Raw genomic sequence first — 13,411 nt, 5'->3', positions numbered from 1 at the left:
TTATAACTTTTTTTTGTTTTGAAAAAAGGGCTTTTTAGATAATTATAACTTAATAATAAAAAGCTATCATACCTTACAAAACATGGCTGTTTCAAGATCACATGACATCATATAATAATTTGCAAACCCTAGAGTCTCTAACTAATACTAAATCAACAATCAGGAAGCTTTTCTTTTGGTGTCAAAATAAAATTAGAAAGATGAATACAAACTTTTTTTTTTTTGACAAATAAAGATGAATACAAACTTTATTCCGGTGTTTAAGCAAGGTGGCACGTGATGTGTGATATGAAGCATATGATGGGCATGTAATATGGACGTGAACCAGATCTTCTGTATAATTATTAAGCTAGACAGATCAACGTATCATTTTGTACGGGAAATGATATTCGAAGTGATCTCCGATGCATGATTTATACGTAGGTGTATATTTGCTGGGATTTGCACATAGTTTATTTATTCTTTTATCAGTTAAATATATAAATTAAACAACTTAAAGCAATTTAAATAATCAATTCAGGTTTAGAAAGGATATAACTTAATTTACAAAGCCTATCGAATATATGATTTTTTTTTTTGAAGAGTAGAAGTTTTTTCTCTAACTGCACTACTACTGACCAATTAAGGTTTGATCATTGCGATATCATTTCCTTCTATTGAGAGAAAGTTTAAGTTCCTATCATGATCAATGATACCTTAACATTTTTAAATGCATTTATTTACTTATCTTCAGTGTCCTGTCTAGGTCTGGGCTTGTTCGTTTCTGTAACGGTTCGATTTTCCCATTTTTATTATTCTAGAAATATATGAACTGTTCAATTATTCATGAAATTCAGTTCAGTTATTTTGGTTTTGAAATTCAGTTCAGTTATTTTGGTTTTCGGTTCTGTTCAGATAACACCATTAAAAACTGGATAATATTCGATTAAATTTTGATTTCAAATTTTCTAATAATTTTGGAGAATATAGGGTCATTTGGATAAATTTAAATATTAAAAATTATTCATATTATTTAGGTAATCCAGATAATTTAAATATTTGAATAATTTTCCTCTGTACGTAATTGGTTTATAAAGAGTATTTTTAAAAGATTTGGTAATTGTAAAACTAAATATAATTAATATTGTTAGATATATAAACTATATTTTAGATATTTTGATATCTATTCAGTTCTCGATTAGGTTTTGGTTTCATTCCAAAGATATAAAACTATGTTATCTGTGAACATTTGTTGATTTCGGGTTTGGTTTTCCGGTTTATATTCCCAGGTGTACTCATGCTAGCCTCAAAGATGATGTAGGGGTCGACATGGATGTCGTCTTTTACTCTAGTGGCTTTAGGGAGCCCATCGTCGAGCTTGAGACAAAGCCCCCATGCACCTTGGTTGCTCAAAGCTGGGGTTTCTTAACACGCAACTAGAGGAAAATATGTCAGTACAGCTAGCAAAAATTTCCGGAACCAACAACCAAGTAACCTCAAAAGTCAAAACATGATGATATACAACATAACAGGGTATTGGATCAATAACAACAGTACTCTTTAATTAACTTCATTTTATCGTAAATTACATATTCTTATACAGGAGCCATAGCAACATAACACCTTGTGTATATATCCAAACTTTATTTTCTGCAAGAGAGCAATGAACAGAAGCTATACACTAGAGACTCTTCTTCTCTATATGCACAACGCCTCCTACTTACAGCGGGTGAAGCTTGAAATGTTGAGTGGTGTATAAACGTAAACGTAAAGTAATCTATACTTAAGGTTGAAATGGAAGTGCAGCAAGTGGTCAAACTATCATCACATCTGGAGAAGATTGTTCACTGTAATAGCAACAGAGTTTGTTCTCTGCAAGTCCTGCAAAAAAAGTGAAACGCAACATGTTCTAGTATCAAGTCACTAGAATCTTAGAACTTTGACAATTTGGTACAACACCCATCACTTAAGGATCAATCACAGAGAGCACCCAATATGCACTTAAAGGTTACCTGGAAAATAATTTCATCTGGCAAATGTGGCATGACTTCCCTCACTGTCTCGGCCATAGCTAGTATATTTGCCAAGCTTTCATTCGTCCCACTTGATACAGTTCTTAAATGCAGACCACCTGTCCTTCCAGGACGCAAGGTTGTAGAAGAAGTGGATGCTTGTGAAGGGTTCATTGGCCATACACTCCAAGCAGCATCCTCAAGTGCAGTTTGAGCATAACTTTCCCCAACAGATGCAAGATGCCTCATCATCATCTGAACCCTCCCCAGTCCAACGGACCTAGACGCGGTAGAGGGACCAGCAACATCAACACCCTGACTTGACCATGTCTGTAGCCAGCTTGGATCCAATCCTAAGTTCCTATTTTGTGAAACAAAAGGGTGAGAATTTGTACAATCAAACAAATCGAAGATTTAGTTTGAATATTGTTTTAAATTAAGTTATAAGCAAATGAAGTAGTTAATAAGTAAATGATAAAAGGAGAATGAACTGAACCTTGAAGGATCACTTTCAATGGAGTTTGGCATCTCATGAGGAAACAATCCAGTGGCTAATGGATGCTCAGGAATGTTTTCTCTTTCAAGCTGACGGGCTAGCTGCTCATCACTTGAGACTTCCACTGTTCGAGTGTTCACCTCAGTTTCAGTTCTACCGACAAACAGAGGTTTACGACATGTAGGACAAGAGTAAACCTCATTTAGACCTTGATCCAACCTGCCAGCATCAAAGCATCATCATCAGGATCAGCAGTTTCAGTCATAAAATACTTGAGGCTGTCGGTATCTAGCTAAGCGCACCAGGATCGCAGGCATCCAAGGTGGAAAAGGTGGTTGCAGTGAAGCCTTTTAGCTTTAGCCATAGGTTCCTGCCATTCACAATTTATCCAAAAGTTTGAGGTATTGAAACGGTATGGAGAATGACTCTACAGCAGAAGCATACCCGGCATATAGCACATTCATCATCATATGCCCGTAACTCTTCAGAAGTTGCATCAGGAAGGGCCGCATGGAGAGAGCCCAGAGCTATTCTCAGTTTGATGTATCCTTTCATTCGTTTCAAAATTGCACTGAGCAATGCCTGCCAAACCATAAAAAAAAAAAAAAAAAACAGGTATAAAGATGCAACAATTTGAATGTTGTGCCTAACAGTGAGGGCGACACTGTTACTTACACGTATGTTGAGAAACAAAACTGCATCCGCTAGATGAAAGGAAAGGCCATGCAGCCACCAGATGTGCAAATAATGACCTAGTGCCATTACCAAAGTAGCCATGTCCAGAAAGAAACCAAGGTTTCGGTTGAGGAGGCCCTTCCACTCCAACAGTGAGCCTATCCAAAACAGTGAAGATTAAGATGTGGAGTTCGAATCGATCCAAAATATCCAAAACAGAAAAGAAAAGACCTGCTGTCATGGAATCGAGAAACTTAGATCTTTGGCAGTCCGAGTTGCTCGCTGCTAAGTGGTTGATCCACATATCAAGCAGTTGAAACCCATGAATTAACAGCGCCTGCAAATCAATCCGATCAGCTCTCTATTTTGTTGACCATGGCTACAAAGGAAATACAACAAGTAGGAAAAAGAAGACAACTGCTATTGCTTAAGTAAGTACCTGTAAGGTCTCAAAAGCTATACTGCATGGCTCAAAAAGTAACAACAGATACACAGAAGAGCCAGTTGTATTGTATGTCATAAGGGAAAGCTTTATCCTGCAAAAATAGGAGGAACAAAATATTACTTGGAAATATCATTCAGACATGAAGGGTAACAACATTACTCAAGAGTGTTGGCCATGTAGGTTAATAAATATGAGACAATATACCACAAAATATCAACAGAGAGAACCAAGAACAGCACTGAATACACACGAAAGTATGTCCACGGTGTAGAAGAAGGAGATGCATTCAATCGTTCAAGCCGGTCTCTGGCCAAAGCTTGAAACATCTATTAAATGACATTACAATATTCTCATTAGGAGGAGGGTGTCTAAAAATAATATAATTCAGAATTTTGGTTACCGTCGTCAATCAAGACAGCCTACCATACCTTTAAAGTGCATAGAACAGCAAGCCAAACTGTCCACAGTACACCCTGAAATATTGTTGCGGGAATCACCAGCGGCAGAAATATTCCCTGGGAGGAAAGGAGGATTAAAAGGGGATTGGATTCAATCTATTAATCCCTACGTTTTATGGATACAACTCAAAAGCACTAAACAAAGATGCAAAGCGCACGAGTAAATGAAGGAAAAGGATCTCTCTAAGTATTATTTTTTTAATAAAAGAACCTTGCAGCTGCTAAGATTTTGAAGTCATGAAAGACACCAAGAATCTCATACAAAACACAGAACGTAGTAGGTTATGGTATGTCGCAGTCAAAGGAAGAACAGCTACCTTGTAAATGATGTAATTGGCAAGTCGTTCCACCAACTTTTTAGTTTCAACGCCATATAGATCTCCAAAAAATAGATTCTGCAAAAGACGCTTAAAAGACATTATAACCAGATAAAATAACAAAAAGGCATGACCAGAAACCATTAAAGATTAACAACACATCCTTCCTCTGCTGCTGATAATTTTATCCGCAGGTGTAAACTAATTGAACATTTTCACTTGTAACCATACTAAGAACTGTATTTTGAACTCTTTCCAACATAAGAGAAAAATCAGTGGTGAGAGGTCGATACATTAGAATAGCACCCAAAGCAGCAAGGAAAACCGTTAAGAGTAAGAGTAACAAATAATGAGACACCTAAGTAGAAGTGACGCAAAAACAAAAAAAATGCTCAGTCTGAAAACTATAAGAAAGTTTGAAAGTCAAACTATAAAAAAAATGTACATAAAGTTTACGAAAACCCATTGCTTTATATTGAAAAAGCCGTGGTATAAATGCTACTCTTACCTTGAGAGAAAGTAGCAGAAGAATATACACATTGAGCACAAAATTTGCCAGCAGGGCGATTGTAAAGTAGGAACCCAAAAGCAGGTCAAGCGCATGCTCGGAGTCTCCTAAAGAAATGTTCTTGGCATCCGCTCTAAGTCTATCCAGAGACAACTCTGTCCAGACTTGAAGCCCCACAAAGCTCAGAGCAGTTGATGCGACCGAGACGTGCAAGTACCTTATCCCCATTAGGAACTATAACAGCTTCGCCACTTTTTAAACTTAGTCCCCACCAGATTCTCAACAACTTAATCATACTAGCATGATGCCATCTGCAGCAAGTAACAACATGATCTCACATCAGTATCTAAAGACGTGGACGAGACAAACAAAGACAAGCCAAGTGAGAGCAAAACAATGAACACCATGATCACAAAAGCTCAACTTGGTATACGATTTTTTTAAAACTAAATTGACCATTTTGCATCAGAAAGACAGAAAATTGAGCTGAAAACAAATAAAAATGGATTCTTTCAGAATTGAGTACAGCTCTCATAATTCAACAGAGGGGAAAAGGACATGATCCCAGATTGAAACCCATTAAGAAACATCAATTAAAAATTATAAAAATCGAAGAAAGCTGAAATAAAAATTGAAGGAAACAGAGACAGGAAAGGACAAAACGGGAGATTCAATGGAGAAAGCAAGCAAAGCAAGAGATCATACATAGTTCAACAAAATCGATCGAATCAGCACAAAAACCTGAATCCGAGAAGCTGTCGATTGGATATTCTCTTTTAGCACAGGCCTCTCTGCATCTCTCTTCTTCTTCTTCTTCTTACAAGAACAAAATCAATCTCTCTTCTTACAGAAAGAAAAGTATTATTATTACAAAAGTGTACGAAACAGAAAAAAAAAAGAAAAAGCGATACGGTCAACACTGACCTTTTTGGGTTAATTTTCACTTTTCAACATTATTAGAACATTAAATAAGAAAAGAATTTAATCATATCTATATACGGTTTTGGTGAAACCAAAAGCTCTACTTATATTGTTTTCTCAATCTCAACATTATTATTGTGTAACTATATGTTAACGTATGTTAACTGCTAAGCGAAGATAAATTTATTTTATTTTCTAAAGAAATCATATAAATCTGATTTGACACCTGAACAGATTTGAGTTTGACCCAATTAATCTGATTTTTTTACAGTTTACGAATAAATAGCCAACACGAGCCCATGTAAGTTTAAACTATGTTTGGGCCAACAACTCTACAGGCCCATTTATTGATCCTCGATAACGATTCATTATGTTCCAGAAAATTCTCAAGACCTTCTTCGCCACGCCAATCTCCGATCAATCTCGTCGCCAATTCAAAAACCCTTTCCCGATCTAGGTAGGTTACACGCTCAGAGGAGGAGAAAAAGAAGAAGAAGATGGGAATAATAAGGAGCAGCTTCACATTCCTGACGGGAACAGTGTGCGGGATCTACATCGCTCAGAACTACAACGTTCCTAACATCAAAACCCTTGGTCGTTGCGCCGTCTCAAAGGCCAAGGAAATTGAGGAGATTTATCGCAAGCCCAAGACCAGAGACGACGCTTGACTGATTCCACTTTTGCTTCTCCCGCGAGAGATATCTCTTGTTCTTTGTTTAATTTTTATTTTTCCTTTCTTTTGCCAAGGTTTTGTGTGTGGGATTATTGATTTATAAAATTCAAATTATATTCGACAATCACATAGAAGAACAAATTAAAAATTATTTTCTCAGATTGCTGCAGTTATCACCTGATTTGATCTGTTTAATAGTCGCTATTATGTTATTTGGTTTTGAAGATTTTGCATCTTAAACCATGGTTGAGTAGCATAGAAACCTTTTAGATCATGAACATCTTCAGAGTTCACACATTATTTTGCAGAGGTATCTCATAGCAGGTATCGTTTGTACAAACTTCAAAACCTTATGTGATGATACTGATAGAAGAAACAAAGCATTTAATCACATGTTTTGTTGGTTTAAGCATATAACAATAGAAACAAGAATTCATTTATAAAGGGTCTTATACCCAAAACCAAAACCAAAGCATCCAACATAGAGAGACATAAAGAGAATAATAATGACTAAAGACTTACGATACTGATTATTAGCTCAACAAGCTAAAAAAAAAAGTAGAAAAAACAAAACTCATCATGAAGAGGAGGAAGATGCATTGTTTTTGAATATCATCTTTGCAGTGTAGTCCACGAGTGCAGTTCTCTGCAAACACAGCTCCATCTGCTTAGCCTTTAGCTTCTTCAGCTTCTCCTCCATCTCCCTCTTCTTCGGCCCATCCTCAACCATATCCCAAACCCCACTTACACTAGACTCATCCAAACCCAAAACACTCCCATTCTCCGCCTTGAAGAACAAAGCCATCTCTCTACTCTCCGAGAGATGATGATTCTCCACAACGCTCACCTTCTTCTGTGTTTCCACCTCTGCTTTTTTCTTGGGCGTTGAAACTAACTCAACCTCTTTCGACTTCTTCCTCGGTTTAGCAGGAAGCACACCATCACTCCCCCAAATCTTTCTCGACAACTCGAAGGTTCTCTGCTCAAGATCTTTAGCATACGTGATCTGATCTTCAGTCTTCCCTCTCTTGAGCGAGTTCTTCACTATATTCACAAACTTCTTCTTACACCTCTGGAGCTTCGTAACGATCTGAGCTTTGGAGGCGTTGAAGTCGATCAACGTCTTGACGTAATCGCAGAAGGCGTCCATGTTCTCGGAAGGGTCTCCTTTAGTGGAAGTGAAGTCAAGAAAGCCTTGAAGCATCGCGATTTCGTCAGTCTCGCTGAACAGCCTCTGAAACATCTTCTTGGCTTCTTCTCCTGATATCTTCTTGACCTCTTCATCAGCTCCTGAAGGCTTCTTCTTGGCTTGCTCGGTGGTGGTTGATGTCTTCGCCTTCTTCTTAGGCTCGTTATCCGCTTGCTTCAGAGAGCGCTTCGCCGTAGAGCTCTCAGGTGGGATCGGTTTGGTCACGACAGCGTTGAGAGGCTTAGTTTTGGTCGCGGGCTCGGAGTCTGAGTCGGATTCTGATTCTTCTTCGGAGTCGGATTCAGGCTTCTTGGCAGCAGGAGGAGGGGCAACAGGTTTCTGAGTGAGTTTGGACTGGACATCGCCGGCTTCGTCATCGGAAGAGTTGGATTCTTCTACAGATGAACCAGACTCTTCTTCTTCTTCTTCTTCCTCTTCGCTGGAAGATGCAACGGGAGGGTTCGCGATCTTGTCCTTCGGTGCCATCGAGCAAAAGTAGAAGAGAGAGAGAGAGAGAGAGAGATCTGCGGTCTGAAAGACTACTACTCTTCTTAAAGTTCTTTACCCTGTCGCCGTCGATTTGGTATGCTTTTAGGTTTGTTAAGAGTTTAGGTATCGTTAGGATTTGGTTACAAAAGCTACATTTGTTGGACCTTCGCCAAGGCCCATGTGACCAACCGTAAGTTGATTATGCACTTTCGGTCCTGAGATTATTTGAGTTTAACGAATCCTGTAACGGGTCCTATGGAAGAAACACCGTGGTTTTTCCTAATAATCCACATAAGGTTTGTCTTGGTCTATATACAAGATTTACTATTAGATTTTCATTTTTTTAACCTTACAAAAATATATATATATTTTTTAAAGGAATTATACAAGATATCATGGCCATCACCAAAATAGGTCCAGATTAGCCACGTGTTAGCAACCAACGTTTTCGACCCATATATCGTTTCGTGTCTTTGGCTTTGCTGAAATTTTAATTCTTCAGTGGCCGTGACTGACTTCACCTGACTTGGAGTGTGTCATCTTTACACAATCATAGTTCTGAATAACTAATGATGAATTTTACGATTATTTTAAAAATCTCTAATGATATATATCCACATTACATTAATAACAACGAGCGTTGGCGGGACAGTGGCGAGCAGCAGGCAGCTACCAACCACCGGACGTGGGGGGTTCTATTGAGAAAGAGAATTTGTTCGTATTACAATTTTAAAATAAAAGCAAAAATTATTTGGATATTGGTGCCGGCAGATTAGTATTCATGGAGGTTAAGAGTTTGAAGTTATTTTTAATTTTTTTCTTGCAAAGAGTCTGACGCTACTAAAGGTTTGATATATTCATTTTAGACTAGATACCTTGGGGGCATTTTCAGTTTGACGTTTATGTTTATTTTATTTAACCACCATGTTGTTTAATTGCTCAAAATACAACAATAGAATATATTACAAAAGATAATCTTGATAAATTTCAACGTCCCCCCTTTGTATAATTTGACTGCAAAACAAATAAGACAGAGAAAAATAATCAGATGAAGACGTGCCTCTAGCTAAGCTGACCTTCGTATACATATATTATAGTTTTTTCTCCAAAAATAACAAATAACACTCGAGTTTATAATATATTTGAGTATGTAGACCCACTTATATGCAGAAGTGTTCTTACCTGCCTCTAACGTGCTGTCAACTCCTACCGTCCTACGAACCCCCAAGCGTTACTACAAACCCTAATAATATGTTATATAACATAAAGTTGTACAATCCAATGCATATAGTCCGACTTTAATACAAGTCTTGCATGATCAATCAACTGAAAAAAATACCAAAGAACTTTACCAAAGAAAATGGCAACCACCACCACCACTAGTCGCAGAGTTCGGCCTCCGTCGCCGAATGTTTACCGGAGCAGGAGTACAACCTCGTCGATCTCTCTTCCGGTGTCTTTAAATGCGTCAGTCTCGTCTTCTGGTTCATCCTCTACTTCCTCCTCTCCTTCCAATACAAGCAAACGTGTGATGATAAGCAGATCACAATCCACAACAAGATCTTCCAGACCCAACCCGGAATCAAGAGAGATGATCCCGGCGAGAAACAGCGAGTCAAGAACTCACGAGGTGAACAACGGTAGAACCAGAGAGGCGTTTGCTCGCTACTTGGAGCAACGTGAGCGTGGTAGTCCTCGTAATAACGCTTCAGGGAAAGGTGTAAAACCGGGAGCTAACTCACCATCGGCGTGGGCACTGTCCCCAGGGAGAGTTTCGACGATGAAAACTTCTTCGTCCAGTTCATCTCCGGCGACTTCAATGTGCCACACGCCGCCTGAGTCACCGGTAAGCGCGGCCAAGATGAGAACCAGTGGCCGTGGAGCCGTGGCAGGAGTTTTGAAATACTTTAAGGCTCAGAAGAAAGTATCGCCGGTTCAAGAGGAGGAGTATCACCGGTTTAGGCTTCTCCACAATAGATTAATTCAGTTAAGGTTTATTAATGCAAGAACAGAAGCTACTATGGCTAACCTTAAGGTCAATGTTGAGGTACAATTTAAATTGTTAATTTCATTTGTAAATGTATCAAAATGTATAATATGCATAGAATTGATAAATTAGATTGTTTTGTATGAATTATTTCAGGATCAATTGTTTTGGGTTTGGCTTAGGATAAACAAAATGAGGAACTACGTCGTTGAAAATTTAATTGAAGTTCAAAGGCTACGTCAGGAAATCAAACTACGTCAAGTTCTGAGCCTTCAAATGCCTTTACTTAATGAGTGGTCCAAGCTGGATGCAAAAAACTTCGAAGCGTTGAGCAAGCTAACTCGAAAACTGCATGCTTTGTCTGTTCGTTTACCCCTCCTACATGGTGCAACGGTAAGATAATTTTCTTTCTTTGAGTAAAACAATTGTATAAGATAACCATTTTGTGTAAATAATAACGGTCAAAACATGTAAGTTTTGTTAAGAAAACAGAAATAATAGTGTGGAAGTTACAGGTAGATGTGGTGGCCATACATGAAGAAATGGTCACAGCTATAGAAGTCATGGATGAGATAGAAGACATTGTCATCAAGTTTCTCCCACGAGTAATTCCAATTTATTTATTGAGATATTTTTCTATTAATTTTTTATATTGAATAAGGAATTAGTTTAACAATTTTTATGTGATTAAATATCAGCAGGTTGAAATAATCCTATATGAGATGACAGAATTGCTTAGCATGTTCAAACAAGAACTGTCATATTTTGAAGAGTTGGAGAAGAGCCTTTTCCTTATTCCTGTCTTTGCGGTAAATCATATATTATGGTTGACCAGCCCGGTTTAATCCATTACTTGAGTGACTGGAATAGTCATCGGTCAGAAGTTGTTTGGTTTTGAAAGCTCTAAAAGCTTAAGTGGTGAATTTTTGGTTTCAACAGGCGAAGGAAAGTAGCTTAAAGGTCCATGTTCTCCAGAAGATTGAAGAAGAGAGAAAATCTTTGCAACATTGATAATAGCGTTTCTCTAGTGACTCAAAATGTTAATTACATTATACATTGTGCAAACTGGTGACTCTAGTCTATAAAATGAGGTAATTTAATAGAAATACCACTTTTTATAAAGATCTAGACGATGTTTGATCTAAAGATCTAGAAGATGTTTGGTCGTTGGAGAAGAAGGGCATGTGTATGTAGGTTTCAGAGTGGAAATTGTGTCTTTAAAACTCTGCCTCAGACATGCAAACAGATAAGTGAGGGTTCTTCTAGAAATAGCCGGTCTTGTTTGTTGAAGCTATCATTTTATATTACAAAGAAAGATGTAACTAAAGACAAAGTAACAAAAGATTTGTTGGGGCTGTCAGATGATTGAAGCTCTAGGAGCTCATGCTCTCCGCTACCGGTGGTTGCTCGAGGCTCGAGCTGCAGCGACTAGGATGGCAAAGCTGCGTGTGGATAAAAACCAATAATTTGGAGCAGCGCTGCGGGCAAGCCAAATTCTACCAAGGCTGTCTCATAGGTTATCAAAGGCTTTCTTCCCATGCGGCAATGCTTCGTGTCAAGTTTAGACTCTGTCCAAGCTAATGAACCTTTTGTTAAATATGGTAGTGACCGATGTTTCAGTTGGGTTTGCTTCTTCTTTTTCTCTGGTGTTGTTTTAGATTTATAATTTTTCATTCCGCTACTTGTGTTCTATGTAACTTCTGTCACAAAGAAAATTCGGTATAAAATTTAACATTTACATCCAAAAAAATGTAGCAAAAGATCATCGTGCAAAACAAGAAACAAAAAAGTTGGTATGTCGTGTAAAGAAACGACCAGTTAATATACAACAGACAACATACTATATTAACTTTTACTAAGAAGATTTACTATTGATTTATTGTGTTAGTATTGAATAAAAAAGAAATATTTATGAGAAGTATTGAGAACCAAAGACTTGGTTAAAGGTTAAAACAGCATGCCGTGTATTAGAACCCAATGTAATGGGGGTAGGAGAATCACAATGCAATATTTAGAAATCCAAAGAAATGTGGTTTCCTTGTTATGTGACTTAGTCTTGTAACATTGGTTGCCACTAAGATAATTTTTTGTTCTAATCCTCATTATGAGGTTAATCGAATTTTTAATTTTTGTTGACAAATCACAAGCATCTTCTTTCTCTTTTATAATTGCTTCTAAGTTCTAAGTAAATTTCTATGAGCTATTGCTGTTTTCTATCCTTTTTATCAAGCTCTTTGAGCATGAATAAGCTTGGTTGTGTTACAAAAAAAAGAAAAAAAGAATAAGCTTGGTTTGATTCTATTACACCGTGGACCTAGCACTATGCATTATATATCCATTATAAAACTAACCAAGACTTTTATTTATTGAAAACAAATAGTAACGAATGTCGATTTGCTCAAAAATAAAAGAAAAAGAATGTCGATATATGACCGGGTGATTGTGGTCGAGTGGTAAGGAGACGGGGCTGAGACACCAACATGTTTCAGGTTCGATCCACCTGCTGCGCGAAACTAAGTCACAATTATCCTGGTCACCCAACACGAATATGGGCCCATGCTTTAATGCCCATTTGAATACCCGGAGAGAGGGTCTATCCGTGGGCTGCACCTCCCCTTGGGGATTAGTCTGGGCCTCTCCATGGGCCTGGGATACCCCCAGGTTAATCAAAAAAAAAAAAAAAAAAAAAAAAAAATTCAAAAAAAAAGAATGTCGATATATATATTATTAGTTTTGTTAGGAAAGGTCGGCAAGAAAAACTCTCTCTTGTATAATGGAGAAGGTGCATACTATATAAGCTTCCGTAATTAATATGTCTCCTAGGAAGGGGCTTATTGTATTCGGTAACTTTTTTTTTTTAAACCATTCGGTAGCCTCTTACTCTTTAAATTTTGTTTTGTTGCACGAGTAGATTTGCTCGTCTCCAAAGTCCAAACCAAGAAGATGGACTTTGTTGATCATCATCTAATGGAAATAATAACTTCGATAAAGACAGTTGTTTCATCACACATATGTGAAGATTACAAACATTTGTTGCAATAAACAAACGACCAATTAATATAAACTTGACATTTAGAAAAACGTTGGCAAATGATAACATACTTATATATAATTTTTTTTATTTATTTATTATGGTACCACTGTGACCGCAGCACATAAAGTGCAACACCAAACATAGTTTCTTATCTTTCTACATAAATTTATGCATAAAAGGGAGGCAAAAAAAGACGTGAGGAAGGTACAGGTTCATGGGTGCAACTAT

General features: G+C 37.5%; 4 protein-coding genes across 5 annotated transcripts; 2 read left to right on the top strand and 2 right to left on the bottom strand.

Annotated features, from left to right (window-relative positions):
* Positions 1 to 1,515: 1,515 nt before the first annotated feature.
* Positions 1,516 to 5,851, bottom strand: LOC106361726 (E3 ubiquitin protein ligase RIN2). 2 transcript variants are annotated; one of them, XM_013801539.3, is made up of 13 exons: positions 5,632 to 5,851; positions 4,891 to 5,201; positions 4,383 to 4,460; positions 4,036 to 4,122; positions 3,812 to 3,933; positions 3,602 to 3,698; positions 3,394 to 3,499; positions 3,163 to 3,320; positions 2,932 to 3,069; positions 2,790 to 2,857; positions 2,488 to 2,706; positions 1,992 to 2,352; positions 1,516 to 1,860 (listed from the first exon to the last, which is right to left on the bottom strand). In XM_013801539.3, the coding sequence occupies exons 2-13, from the start codon at positions 5,116 to 5,118 to the stop codon at positions 1,804 to 1,806; spliced, it is 1,719 nt and encodes a 572-aa protein (XP_013656993.1). In that variant the 5' UTR covers positions 5,119 to 5,201; positions 5,632 to 5,851; the 3' UTR covers positions 1,516 to 1,803. The 2 variants fall into 2 exon arrangements, with proteins under 2 accessions (XP_013656993.1, XP_013656994.1); XM_013801540.3 differs by having other exon boundaries at positions 5,596 to 5,828.
* Positions 5,852 to 6,185: 334 nt separating this feature from the next.
* Positions 6,186 to 6,608, top strand: BNAA03G47210D. The gene has a single exon (XM_013799669.3). It carries the CDS (start codon positions 6,309 to 6,311, stop codon positions 6,477 to 6,479), a length of 171 nt encoding a protein of 56 aa, XP_013655123.1. The 5' UTR covers positions 6,186 to 6,308; the 3' UTR covers positions 6,480 to 6,608.
* A 290-nt stretch (positions 6,609 to 6,898) lies between these two features.
* LOC106361727 (GLABROUS1 enhancer-binding protein-like) lies at positions 6,899 to 8,277 on the bottom strand. The gene has a single exon (XM_013801541.3). It carries the CDS (start codon positions 8,157 to 8,159, stop codon positions 7,062 to 7,064), a length of 1,098 nt encoding a protein of 365 aa, XP_013656995.1. The 5' UTR covers positions 8,160 to 8,277; the 3' UTR covers positions 6,899 to 7,061.
* Positions 8,278 to 8,529: 252 nt separating this feature from the next.
* Positions 8,530 to 12,844, top strand: LOC106359182 (QWRF motif-containing protein 7-like). The gene is made up of 5 exons (XM_013798919.3): positions 8,530 to 10,209; positions 10,306 to 10,542; positions 10,665 to 10,754; positions 10,851 to 10,958; positions 11,089 to 12,844. Exons 1-5 carry the CDS (start codon positions 9,523 to 9,525, stop codon positions 11,158 to 11,160), a joined length of 1,194 nt encoding a protein of 397 aa, XP_013654373.2. The 5' UTR covers positions 8,530 to 9,522; the 3' UTR covers positions 11,161 to 12,844.
* Positions 12,845 to 13,411: the final 567 nt, after the last annotated feature.

Source organism: Brassica napus, chromosome A3 (assembly GCF_020379485.1).
Source record: "Brassica napus cultivar Da-Ae chromosome A3, Da-Ae, whole genome shotgun sequence".
Classification (NCBI taxonomy): domain Eukaryota; kingdom Viridiplantae; phylum Streptophyta; class Magnoliopsida; order Brassicales; family Brassicaceae; genus Brassica; species Brassica napus.
This window is presented reverse-complemented; position numbering and strand designations above follow the sequence as displayed.

Bases quoted from the DNA above. Each gene is read 5' to 3' on its own strand.
- LOC106361726 (XM_013801539.3), bottom strand. From the start codon at position 5,118: ATGGGGATAAGGTACTTGCACGTCTCGGTCGCATCAACTGCTCTGAGC. The intron at 3,070-3,162 runs GTAAGTAACAGT...ATGGTTTGGCAG, and splicing joins TTTTGTTTCTCAACATACGT to GCATTGCTCAGTGCAATTTT. The intron at 2,353-2,487 runs GTTCAGTTCATT...TTCACAAAATAG, and splicing joins ATTGAAAGTGATCCTTCAAG to GAACTTAGGATTGGATCCAA.
- BNAA03G47210D (XM_013799669.3), top strand. From the start codon at position 6,309: ATGGGAATAATAAGGAGCAGCTTCACATTCCTGACGGGAACAGTGTGC.
- LOC106361727 (XM_013801541.3), bottom strand. From the start codon at position 8,159: ATGGCACCGAAGGACAAGATCGCGAACCCTCCCGTTGCATCTTCCAGC.
- LOC106359182 (XM_013798919.3), top strand. From the start codon at position 9,523: ATGGCAACCACCACCACCACTAGTCGCAGAGTTCGGCCTCCGTCGCCG. The intron at 10,543-10,664 runs GTAAGATAATTT...TGGAAGTTACAG, and splicing joins CCCTCCTACATGGTGCAACG to GTAGATGTGGTGGCCATACA. The intron at 10,755-10,850 runs GTAATTCCAATT...AAATATCAGCAG, and splicing joins TCATCAAGTTTCTCCCACGA to GTTGAAATAATCCTATATGA.